This window comes from Coregonus clupeaformis, chromosome 21 (genome assembly GCF_020615455.1).
Source record: "Coregonus clupeaformis isolate EN_2021a chromosome 21, ASM2061545v1, whole genome shotgun sequence".
Taxonomy (NCBI): Eukaryota; Metazoa; Chordata; class Actinopteri; order Salmoniformes; family Salmonidae; genus Coregonus; species Coregonus clupeaformis.
In genome coordinates this window covers 42,025,595-42,038,840 of record NC_059212.1, presented here as the reverse complement: position 1 = coordinate 42,038,840, position 13,246 = coordinate 42,025,595, and the positions used below count along the sequence as shown (strand labels likewise).

Here is a 13,246-nt window from a genome sequence, read left to right as displayed (position 1 = left end):
CTTGATGACAGCTTTGCGCACTCTTGGCATTCTCTCAACCAGCTTCATGAGGTAGTCACCAGGAATGCATTTCAATTAACAGGTGTGCCTTGTTAATTTGTGGAATTTATTTCCTCCTTAAAGAGTTTGAGCCAATCAGTTGTGTTGTGACAAGGTAGGGGGGGTATATAGAAGATAGCCCTATTTGGTAAAAGACCAAGTCCATATTATGGCAAGAACAGCTCAAATAAGCAAAGAGAAACGACAGTCCATCATTACTTTAAGACATGAAGGTCAGTCAATACAGAACATTTCAAGAACCTTTAAAGTTTCTTCAAGTGCAGTCGCAAAAACCATCAAGCGCTATGATGAAACTGTCTCTCATGAGGACCGCCACAGGAATGGAAGACCCAGAGTTACCTCTGCTGCAGAGGATAAGTTCATTAGAGTTACCAGCCTCAGAAATTGCAGCCCAAATAAATGCTTCACAGAGTTCAAGTATCAGACACATCTCGACATCAACTGTTTAGAGGAGACTGTGAATCAGGCCTTCATGGTTGAATTTCTGCAAAGAAACCACTACTAAAGGACACCAATAATAAGAAGAGACTTGCTTGGGCCAAGAAACACGAGCAATGGACATTAGACCAGTGGAAATGTGTCCTTTGGTCTGGAGTCCAAATTTGAGATTTTTGGTTCCAACCACCGTGTCTTTGTGAGATGCGGTGTAGGTGAACGGATGATCTCCACATGTGTATTTCCCACCGTAAAGCATGGAGGAGGAGGTGTTATGGTGTGGGGGTGCTTTTGGTGACACTGTCTGTGATTTATTTAGATTTCAAGGCACACTTAACCAGCATGGCTACCACAGCATTCTACAGCCATACACCATCCCATCTGGTTTGGGCTTAGTGGGACTATCATTTGTTTTTCAACAGGACAATGACCCAACACACCTCCAGGCTGTGTAAGGCTATTTTACCAAGAAGGAGAGTGATGGAGTGCTGCATCAGATGACCTGGCCTCCACAATCCCCCGACCTCAACCAAATTGAGATGGTTTGGGATGAGTCGGACGGCAGAGTGAAGGAAAAGCAGCCAACAAGTGCTCAGCATATGTGGGAACTCCTTCAAGAATGTTGGAAAAGCATTCCAGGTGACGCTGGTTGAGAGAATGCCAAGAGTGTGCAAAGCTGTCATCAAGGCAAAGGGTGGCTATTTGAAAAATCTCAAAAATAACATATAATTTGATTTGTTTAACACTTTTTTGGTTACTACATGATTCCATATGTGTTATTTCATAGTTTTGATGTCTTCACTATTATTCTACAATGTCGAAAATAGTAAAAATAAAGAAACCCTTGAATTAATAGGTGTTCTAAAACTTTTGACCGGTAGTGTATATGTTTGTGAACACTTTTTCTGACAGTTGTCTCTCAGGTGCATAATATCTGTCTTTATTAGCTGCACACACACAGTATATACATCCCAATTCCCAAATGTACTCACTCCTCTATGCAAAAAAAGTATGATGATTTTGCTCCTCAGGCCTAGACTCTGATCTATGGTTAGTTTTGCTGATCCTACAAGGATCTTCTACCTAATTCCTTGCAAAGCCATAATGATGACCTTGGCTTATATATATCCTAATAAAAAGCACATTTTCCCATGCAATCTTTTCCTTTGATAATATTGCCTTATGCTTCTTTGCTTTTGCTGGAAGTCTCTGATATATTTGTTATTGTTATTGTGTGAGGAACTGTAATTGTGGAAACACTGTACCAGGCTTTTATACTATATGCAATGTATTGATGTTCATGCAGATGTTTTCATGCAATTTATACAGAAGGAGTTGATAAAAGAGGAATTATTAAACTTGTTTTCGTGAAATAAACGTTTTCATTTTGAATTAATCCTGACTGCAGATATAGGGAGGTCGTTATTTGCAGATGATGGTGCCTTATGGAAGAGGGGAAGAAATGTGCCATACATAGTCAGGAAGCAATTGATGAGGTAGAGTGGTGGGCATTAATGTGGGGATTCAGGTTCTCTGTAGAGAACTCAAACAGTGTTCTTTACCAGGAGGAAGGTGGGAGATGAGGTATGCTTGAGGTTATATGGGAGAAACTTGGAGAGGGTGGGGGCCTTCAGGTTCCTTGGGGTATACTTTGATACTAGACAGACCTGGGCAGAACACATTGAGAGAGTGGTGGTAAAGTGTAAGAAGGTGCTAAATGTGATGCACTGTCTGACGGGGAAGGAGTGGGGGGCTGGGCGTTCCTCATTGAAGACCATGTATGTTGCATTGATCCGATCTGTAATAGACTATGGAAGTATAGCATATGGTTCAGCAGCCCGGACCTCACTGGAAAATCTAGATGTCATACAGGTGCAAGGACTCAGAATATGTAGTGGGGCGTTTCGGACGTCCCCAGTGGCTGCATTACAGGTGGAGATGGGGGATATGCCGTTGCAGATTAGGAGACAGCAGCTGGCAATGAATTACTGGGTCAACCTACAAGGACATGGGGTGTCTCATACTGCGAAAGCGATTTTACAGGCATACTGGGAACATGAGCGAAGACCGAACACGAGCTTTGGGTGGGTGGGTGGGTGGGTGGGTAATACCCAGGCGAAGGAGATGGGACTGTATGGAAGGGAGTTTAGTCCAACGGTAGTTATTCCTGTAAATCCACCATGGATACTCCCGTCTCCAGTAGTTGATCTAGAAGTGTTGGAGAGACTACAGAAAGATAGAGAGGGTGTTGATCCAGCTGATTTCATTAAGAGACGTCTGGAAACTGTATATCAGGATTTTGTGGCCATTTACACAGATGGTTCAAAAGATCCAAGGACAGGGCGTACTGGGTCAGCATTTGTAGTGCAGGAATGTGGGGTGGAAGTTAGGAAACAGATCATCTGGCTGTATATATGGCGGAGCTGATGGCCATACTGTTGGCCTTGCAGTGGGTGAAGGAAGTTAAGCCAGACAGAGTAGTTATTTGCTCTCATTCATGTGCAGTGTTAATGCGTATCCAGTCCTTTAGCTCACGTAGCAGACAAGACCTGCTTTATGAGGTGCTACAAACCCATGGCAGGATTAAACAGATGGGTATTCAGATAAGATTTACTAGGGTTCCAGCCCATGTGGGGGTGGAGGGGAACGAGGCGGTAGATGAACAGGCTAAACAAGCACTTAGTAGTGGGGATGTTGATGTTGAAGTTTCAATGAGCAAGGCAGAGGCAAAAAGACTGATATATACAGTGATGTGAAGAGATGGCAGGAGCAGTGGAATAGAGATAATAAGGGAAGGCATTTATTTCAAGTACAGAGGAAAGTCGGGGAGGGGAGGACGACAGGAAGGGACAGAAGAGAGGAGGCTATTTTTACAAGATTAAGGGTGGGACGCAGCCAGTTGAATAAGAAAAGCATCCATCAGAAAAGTGTGATTATTGTCAGGAAATAGAGACTGTGGAGCATGTATTGCTACAGTGTGGGCAGTATTAGAGGGAAAGATAGAGGATGAGATTTAGTATGAGGTAGAAGGGGATACAGGAAATTAGTTTAAAGAGTATATTTTGTTATCTTTTTTAAGAGAAACGGGGTTGGCAGGTAGGATTTAGTTTATCCCGGTCTCTGGCCCACACTCCAGTACGGTAGGTGGCGGTAATGCACCATAACGTTGGATGCCAACCGCCGATAAACCCCACTGAAGAAGAAGAAGACCGTCTTTTGACAAACCGTGTGAAAATGTTTTTTCGCCCGCACCTACCCCTCCATACCGTTAGGGCTCAGTAGTGAGACGTGCCTCTCCTACTCAGCTGACGTTTGACAGGGCCCGCACTGTACACACGCCTCCACTGTGTTCCACTCCAGCATTATTTCGCTTCCCCTATCTAGAACTTTCCAGCTAGCTAGCCACTGCTCTCTCCCTCTGACAACACTTCTACCCTCATGGCAACCGAACGGCAAGTATATTACATTTTCGAGTATTTTATTGTAAATGTGTCCTTGTTTAAGAGGCTAACGTCAGCTCTGTTTTCTCGTTTTAGCAGTTTCTCTGATAGCTTCATAGACGAGGACCCTCAGAAAGCTCTTGAGGTAAACAACGGCTAGCTGGATAGCCAATGTTATTAGCTGTCTAACTTTCTAGCTAACTATCTGTCAAACTAAAATGAAAATATGAACTAGTTTTACTGAAAGTCAAATGCATTATTCTTGCTAGCTAACTAGTCAGGGGATTTTAAATGTTTTCAATAACGCTAGCTAGCTAACGTTACCGTTAACCATCTCCGAAAAGTTTATAGCTAACTGACTCTAGCTAATGTTGTGCTACATTTAGAAACGAAGTTAACTAGCTAGCCACATTACCAAATTATTTTGGTCTGAAACTAGTTGTTGCTCAATTCCAGTAGTGATATGTAACTTTACAGCATTTAGCTTAGACAAGATAAACCCAAGAAGTTAGCTATCTAACTAGCATAGCTAACTAACTGGCTAGCCACCTGCCATACATCACACTTTATTCTAGCTAACTTGTTAACCACCTAGCTAGCTAACTAATGTAAGTGAAGATTTCGTGCAGAAAGACAGGTTAAATTGTTGGGAACATGAAAATGTATTTAAACAACTGTCAACCTTAACTAGTGCTCATAAAAAATGTATCTTGGGAATTCAATTCAATTGACCCCAAACATGCCTATTTGATGACACTGACATTTTCCTTCAGGAACTGAATGAAGCCTTGGAAGGACACTCTGACAATGCAGAATGGTTCTGCCAACGAGCCTACGCCCACCTCCAACTGAAAAACTACAGCTGTAAGGCTCTTATCCTAACGCCTAAGATCTTACCCAAACTTAACCCGAAAGTACTGCTATCAGTCAGAACCTAACCCCAATCCTTCTTGCATTGACAAACTACTGCTCTAACTTTTGATAACCTCCAACCTTGCTTTACTGATTTTCTGAAATTAGTGATTTGAATAATTATTTTAATTCAAAGGATTGTCTAATGTTAGTTCTATATTTTTGTCTTTGCTACAGAAACTTGAGCTATGTTTCTCATCTGTGTGTGTGTGTGTGTCTCTCTACAGGTGCTGTCAACGATGCCAAGAAAGCCCAGCATCTCAACCCCAGCCTTCTTCTTTCCTTCATGAGAATGGGGTAAGACTTAACTGCTCTGTGTATGTGTGGCCATGAAGCCATTCCATTGCCTTCGTGAGAACAGGGTATGTGTGCAGTTTGGCCGTAACCCATAACAGCTGTCAGTCAAAATAAATTGATCTGAATTTACATGCATTTATTTTTGCAGCTTGCTTATTTTCTGGGAGGAATGTCTGTCTGACTTTATAGCTATGACTGCTTAAAGATGTTATCAGAACACAAAGCACTGTTGTTGAACCATTTTCCAGAGATGTGTTTTTCCTAATAAAAGTGTCAATCTGCAATTCAAACAATAACAAAGGGGCTACTCTGTCACCTTTTTGGGTACACAGCATAGGGATGAGGCTGGAGAAATGTAGCCACTCTCAAATGCATAGACGGTTCTATTTATGCAACGGCTGACCATCCATGAGATAAAAATGATAGTTTAAACTATAACTTCATGTTTTGAAGCTATACAGTGTTTGTTTACAATTGCATTGTGTCAGACAATGGAGAAAAACAAGCTTATATTTTGCGTTCTGATGGGGTTAGACAGATGGAGAGAGTCGGACATTGCAGCAGCAGGTATGCCTATAATAGGATAGAGAAGACTAACTAGGTAGCCAATTCAATTTTCCGTCGGTTCCCAACCTTTTTTACCTTGGAGCCCCCCTACTTGTATCTAAGAAAAGCTGAGTTCCACCACCACCACCAAAATAATAAAGTTATTAATTCCAAATCTTTATTGGCAAAAATCTACATCAATTATAGTTTTTCTTTCCTTTTCCCTTTGGTTTGCCCTGGTTATCTTTGTGTATAATTAACTGTAGGCCTATACACACACATTCTTACCAAAATAATAATAATTATTCATTATCAGCGTAATAGGTGATTAACAGCACCTATATCTGTCCTAGATCTCCCTCAGACCAATTAACTGAAAGGGGGCAGTTTGTTGCATACACACATGCAAGTCATGTGAACACTGGTTTTGACACAGCTATAATGTATGTGTTATAAAAATAACAATAAGTAAGAATAACAAACAGTAAGTTACAATCAATAACTTTTCCCTTCCTTAATAAACTAATGGCCACCTTGGGCCTGCATACATCTGACCAGGGATAGGATGTCAGGTGTGATGCTAGTGACAGCCAGCCTAAAGTCCTGGTGGACATCGAGCCTGTTATGGGCTTTTATTTTTATTGTTACAAGCGCGCTGAAGGCTGTCTCAGACAGGTACATAGTGCTGAATGGTAGAATAACCCTTGTAGCTCCGTGTTTGGCCAGTCTGGGTGCAACAACGTGTCCTTTGACAATCCAAAACTTTTTGTATCCGTTCTCTTGGAAATATTTGACACAATCGGCTTGAAGGTCACCAAGCTCATCTTCACAGCCGAGGTATTCCACGTCCTCGAGACTGCAAATGTAAGGGTGAAATCACTCACGATTTCTTTGATAAGTATTCGTCAACATCGGCAAAACGGGATTTAATTTCCTCCCGAAGCATGTTCATGTGGCGGGTAAACTCAGTGCGCAAAGACGCAGGCACAGTGCCACCAGACTGTTTCATCAGCAGTGGAAATTGTTGTAGCTCCCATTTACACATTTTTCCAACTCTACTCCAGTTTCCGCACAAGAGCGTCTTTGCACTGCATTACGTTTGATTCAGGATCCTGCATCCGCTTGTTTGTCTCATTGTAGAGAGTGAACGTATCCGCTAGGTATGCCGTTTTGATCCAAAACGCATCAGTCAGCTGTTCGCACCGTGGTCGATTGTGATCTTGCAAGAATTCCTTTATTTTTCCCTGCAGTTCCATAAAACGCACAAGCACTTGTCCACGTGACAACCAGCATACCTCTGTGTGTAACAGCAGTGTTTGATGCGCTTCATCCTCACACAGCTAGGCAAACAGTCTCTTGTTAGTAGGGCGAGCCTTAATGAAGTTTACAACTTTAACAACAGTTGCCAGGGTGTTACTGAGGTCTTCCGAAAGTTTTTTTTTATTGGCCAATGCTTGGCGATGTAGCACGCAGTGGAAAATTGCGCACCCCGGGGCTTTTTCCTTCAATCGGCTGTTAAATCCCTTGTTTTTGCCCATCAACGCTGCAGCCCCATCAGTGCAGCATCCAACAATATTCTCGTAGGGCAGATTGTTGGACGAGAGATGTGAGTCCATAGCTATAAAAATATATTGGCCTGTTGTTTTTGTGGCTAGATTGGTAGACATAAGAATGTCTTGTTTCAAGTCATCACCGTCAATATATTGCACATAAACGATGAGCACGGATTCGTCTGACACTGTTATTGTTTCATCCAACTGAATGGCAAAGGGAACATTCCTAAGCTTCTCGTGCAGCTGGTTTTGACAATCTCCAGCCATTTTATCAATTCTGTCTTTGACAGTGTTGTCAGAGAGTGGGACGGTTTTCACGTTATCCGCCACCTGTGGGCCACACAGCCTCTCTACAATTTTCAGGCAGGCGGGTTTGATTCGCTGCTCTCCGATATTGTGCGGCTTTTTAGACTTGGCAATTAATAGCGAACACTCACATGACGCCTCCGTGGCTCTGTGTAAATCACTGCCTGCTCTTTCAAATACTTTTCTGATGTGTGTGGATCTTTTTGATAGTGCCAACTGCTTCTTCCCCTCAAAAAAATCCTGACCTTCACCAACAGTCTCCTGGGGTTTTGTTTCCTGGTGTCGTCGCATTTTGCTTGGCTTCATGCTGTCATTAGCTAGTTTCTCGCCACAAATGACACATTCTGGCCGAGTCCTATCCTGTCCCTCAATAAAACCGAAGTTAAGATAACTCTCGAGATATAGCCTTACTTTCTTTTTTGATGATGAGTCATCAGCACTTTTACGTTTCTTAGACATGTTGTTTTATTCATAAAATAGTGATGCTCTGACTGCAGGAACAACGAGCTGCTAGCTGAAACTGATTGAGCGCTGGTCATTGACGTGCAAAAAATTTTTCGGGGAGTTACCGCTTTTACGTTTCTCTGCCATTATTATTATTATTTAGATTGGCCTTGGCATTGCAAGCATATGATTTTTAATACACATTGTTAAATGTATTAATTGTACAATTAAATTATAGTTAAACATTTTATGCATGTTTGACCTCAAAGCAAATGAGATCACGCGCCCCCCCTGTAAACTCTGGCGCCGCGCTGACCCCAGGTTGGGAACCACTGCTCTAGTTAACTGTTGAGCTATTATTAGCATGTATGAATGTTTTCGTCATGTACCAAAAAACGTTCCACCGACACTCGCGAATGAGCCCATACAAAGGTGATTTACTTTTTTGAACGATTCATATGATTCATTTAAACAATTATTTTCAAGAAATGAACGATTCACTTCCACATTGTAGTGAATTGAATCATGTGAATCAAAATAATAATTTGTGAATCGCGAACAGTAATTTTAGGAAAAAATATTTTGATGTAGGCTTTGTTTTGGATTATGATTACGGAGTGGAACTAACATTCCACGGAGTTGCATTATTTTCCAGAGAACACATAGAGCCTCGAGTTCATTATCCCTTTTATACCATGGCTGTAATTTAACACATTGTCACTAGAAATGTGTTCATTTGCCACTAGAAAGTATACTATACTGAACAAAAATATAACGCAACATGCAACAATTTCAAAGATTTTACTGAGTTATAGTTCATATAAGGAAATCAGTCAATTGAAATAAATACATTAGGCCCAAATCTGTTGATTTCACATGACTGGGAATACAGATATTCATCTGTTGGTCACAGATACCTTAAAAAAAAGGTATTGGCATGGATCAGAAAACCAGAGTATCTGGTGTGACCACCATTTGCTTCATCTCCTTCGCATAGAGTTGATCAGGCTGTTGATTGTGGCCTGTGAAATGTTGTCCCACTCCTCTTCAATGGCTGTGCGAAGTTGCTGGATATTGGTGGGAACTAGAACACGCTGTCGTACACGTCGATCCAGAGCATCCCAAGCAGGCTCAATGGGTGACATGTCTGGTGAGTATGCAGGCCGTGGAAGAACTGGGACATTTTCAGCTTCCAGGAATTGTGTACAGATCCTTGCGACATGCATTATCATGCTGAAACATGAGGTGGTGGCGGTTGATGAATGACACGACAATGGGCCTCAGGATCTCGTCACGGTATCTCTGTGCATTCAAATTGCCATCGATAAAATGCAAGTGTGTTCGTTGTCCGTAGCTTATGCCTGCCAATATCATAACCCCACCGCCACCATGGGGCACTCTGTTCACAACATTGACATTAGCAAACCGCTCACCCACACAACGCCATACACATAGTCTGCGGTTGTGAGGCCGGTTGGACGTACTGCCAAATTCTCTAAATTGACCTTAGCCATTGAATTCTACCTTGCAAGTATAGCGTACATTATAGGGAAATAATGCATGCTCTAGAATGCCAATCAGAAATGAGTATTCAGCAATGCCATGGTATAAAAAGATTTGTAGCCTACCATAGCCACTTGATCTTTGATATATTAAAAGAGCAAATCATTTCAGAAGGCATAAAAGGTATTTGGTTGTAATGTTGAAAATGTTTTCTTCATGGGTGGTCAACCATCCTCCAGGAGAGCTAATGGGTGCAGGCTTTTGTACCACCGCCCACTTTAACAAACCACATTTTAGAAATTAGCTGGTCAACCAGACCTTGATAATCTGGCTCTGTTCTTGAGCAGGGCTTGATCAAAAGCCTGCACACCCAGTTGCTCTCCAGACTGAGGGTTGACTACATGTGTTTTATATAGTTTCCTAACAGGTATTCTACTTTGGGGGGGTAAGTGCCTTGCACAACGACAGGAGATGGTTAATGGGATCAGAGTAACCTTCCAGTGTCAATACCACGTTCCGCTTACTTTTTTATACGTACATAGAGACACCACCAATTGTTGGTAATGGAAATTGGTTAAGTCATGGAGAAGTCATGATATTCCATCTGTCAAAATGTGTATGAACCCTGCCACTCCACATCTCCCTTAAATCATTATACACTGCTCAAAAAAATAAAGGGAACATTTAAAAAAACACAATGTAACTCCAAGTCAATCACACTTCTGTGAAATCAAACTTTCCACTTAGGAAGCAACACTGATTGACAATCAATTTCACATGCTGTTGTGCAAATGGAATAGACAACAGGTGGAAATTATAGGCAATTAGCAAGACACCCCCAATAAAGGACTGGTTTTGCAGGTGGTGACCACAGACCACTTCTCAGTTCCTATGCTTCCTGGCTGATGTTTTGGTCACTTTTGAATGCTGGCGGTGCTTTCACTCTAGTGGTAGCATGAGACGGAGTCTACAACCCACACAAGCGGCTCAGTAGTGCAGCTCATCCAGGATGGCACATCAATGCGAGCTGTGGCAAGAAGGTTTGCTGTGTCTGTCAGCGTAGTGTCCAGAGCATGGAGGCGCTACCAGGAGACAGGCCAGTACATCAGGAGACGTGGAGGAGGCCGTAGGGAAGGCAACAACCCAGCAGCAGGACTGCTACCTCCGCCTTTGTGCAAGGAGGAGCAGGAGGAGCACTGCCAGAGCCCTGCAAAATGACCTCCAGCAGGCCACAAATGTGCATGTGTCTGCTCAAACGGTCAGAAACAGACTCCATGAGGGTGGTATGAGGGCCCGACGTCCACAGGTGGGGGTTGTGCTTACAGCCCAACACCGTGCAGGACGTTTGGCATTTGCCAGAGAACACCAAGATTGGCAAATTCGCCACTGGCGCCCTGTGCTCTTCACAGATGAAAGCAGGTTCACACTGAGCACATGTGACAGACGTGACAGAGTCTGGAGACTCCGTGGAGAACGTTCTGCTGCCTGCAACATCCTCCAGCATGACCGGTTTGGCGGTGGGTCAGTCATGGTGTGGGGTGGCATTTCTTTGGGGGGCTGCACAGCCCTCCATGTGCTCGCCAAAGGTAGCCTGACTGCCATTAGGTACCGAGATGAGATCCTCAGACCCCTTGTGAGACCATATGCTGGTGCGGTTGGCCCTGGGTTCCTGCTAATGCAAGACAATGCTAGACCTCATGTGGCTGGAGAGTGTCAGCAGTTCCTGCAAGAGGAAGGCATTGATGCTATGGACTGGCCCGCCCGTTCCCCAGACCTGAATCCATTTGAGCACATCTGGGACATCATGTCTCGCTCCATCCACCAACGCCACGTTGCACCACAGACTGTCCAGGAGTTGGCGGAAGCTTTAGTCCAGGTCTGGGAGGAGATCCCTCAGGAGACCATCCACCACCTCATCAGGAGCATGCCCAGGCGTTGTAGGGAGGTCATACAGGCACGTGGAGGCCACACACACTACTGAGCCTCATTTTGACTTGTTTTAAGGACATTACATCAAAGTTGGATCAGCCTGTAGTGTGGTTTTCCACTTTAATTTTGAGGGTGACTCCAAATCCAGACCTCCATGGGTTGATAAATTTGATTTCCATTGATCATTTTTGTGTGATTTTGTTGTCAGCACATTCAACTATCTAAAGACAAAAGTATTTAATAAGATTGTTTCATTCATTCAGATCTAGGATGTGTTATTTTAGTGTTCCCTTTATTTTTTTGAGCAGTGTATATGTCAAACTTAAATTGGTGTCTGTTTTCCCTGAGTTTCTTTCTGCTACTGATAACAAGCCTGCTCCTGTCTACCTCCCTGCAGAATGGCAGAGTACCACCTGAACCACTTTGAGTCATCACATGCTGCCTTCACTAAGGGACACAGCCTGGATGGTGAGGCCTGCTGAGGGGACATGTGGAGGACATAGGGGCCTGGTTCCTTTTCAGCACCTACACACTTCCACTAACACCTTCCCCTAATCCCTCAATCTAAAAACGACACTTTACCCCTATCCTTAGACACGTCATGTAGATCTAAAACTGTATGATATTATTGGTATTAGAAATATAGTAACTAGGGATGTAACGATTCACTGATACACATCGGTCCCCTGTTCTAATGTTTAAGATATGAGTGCATCGGTTTGAGCCGATCCAAATTAAGCATGCATCGGTCAGAAAACCAATTCAAACATTACACATTTCCGGTTCACTGTGTTTTACTCATTGTTTTATTCTGAGATACCTCTTAACTGTTGTGACTGAATTGATACGTCCTCTCCTTCAGTTCAGTAGCCTTTCCAACTTTTATGCATGTAACTGCTTATGGCTGTCAGATAACAACTGTGTGCAAAGTGCGGGAGACACAGATGCTTGCGCCAACGGGAGGTAGGCCTATACCTGTACTAATAGGCTATTCGTACATCTGGCACCTTCAGCATTCAGATGCTTGTGAAATGGCTTTCGACAATGTCAAATCATAGGTTGTCACTCAACTAATAAAGCCTATGTAATTTGCTGGGTCATTGTTAACAAATGCGCTGTAGAAAATTGTGTTTTACTGGAGTTGTGTAGCCTACCGGAGTGGACGCAACTCACATCCAACTGCTGATTGGTGTTTTCAATCATTCAGATTGTATTTAGATTTAGATTCACCATAAGAAATAGTTTTGGTAGTTTTGCTTTAAACGGTCAGTGTATTTGGTCATTTGTACATGAACAGGGTAATTTTATAAAGGACAGCTATAATCTCTCGTTCATTGTTTGGAGCGGGAGAGCTCCAGTAAAATTCCAAACGGTCTAAACCATTCGCTTTCAAAACAGGTAAAATCCATAGCTGCATTATGTTAATTGGCTAAATGCCATGCTATTGACATAGTACTAGCTCAAAACATTTTCAATCTGTAAAAACAACAATTTAATCAGTGGGTGATTTCAGATTTTTAAAGTTGGGAGATAAAAAGCATACATTTCTCCATCCCTAATCTGATAGTGTGGTGGTAGATGCTCAGTCTGCCCAATGGCTCAGCTCAGGTGTCTACACACCACATTGACACACACACACACACACACACACACACACACACTAACAGATGGCCACTCAGTTTAGAGAAGTCATCTCAGACAGATTCAGCTCAGAGAGGCCCAGCTCCTGACCTCCCATCAGCAGCAGATATTAATTTTAAAATAAAAAATTAACGCATGCAAAAAATGTTAGTGAATCGAACTGAATGGCATCAATTCGTT

The 13,246-nt window shown here is 42.8% G+C and overlaps 1 protein-coding gene across 3 annotated transcripts in view; it reads left to right on the top strand.

Annotated features, from left to right (window-relative positions):
• Positions 1-3,755: 3,755 nt before the first annotated feature.
• Positions 3,756-13,246, top strand: part of LOC121535662 (protein SGT1 homolog) — a 35,715-nt gene continuing 26,224 nt past the window's right edge. For 2 of the 3 annotated variants that reach the window (XM_041842914.2, XM_041842912.2), the window contains exons 1-5: positions 3,757-3,947; positions 4,032-4,080; positions 4,709-4,799; positions 5,075-5,144; positions 11,823-11,893. In XM_041842914.2, coding sequence (XP_041698848.2) covers positions 3,934-3,947; positions 4,032-4,080; positions 4,709-4,799; positions 5,075-5,144; positions 11,823-11,893 — 295 coding nt within the window. In that variant the 5' untranslated portion in view covers positions 3,757-3,933. Of the gene's footprint in view, positions 3,948-4,031; positions 4,081-4,708; positions 4,800-5,074; positions 5,145-11,822; positions 11,894-13,246 lie in introns of all 3 variants that reach the window. The other variant, XM_041842915.2, reaches the window with a different exon arrangement.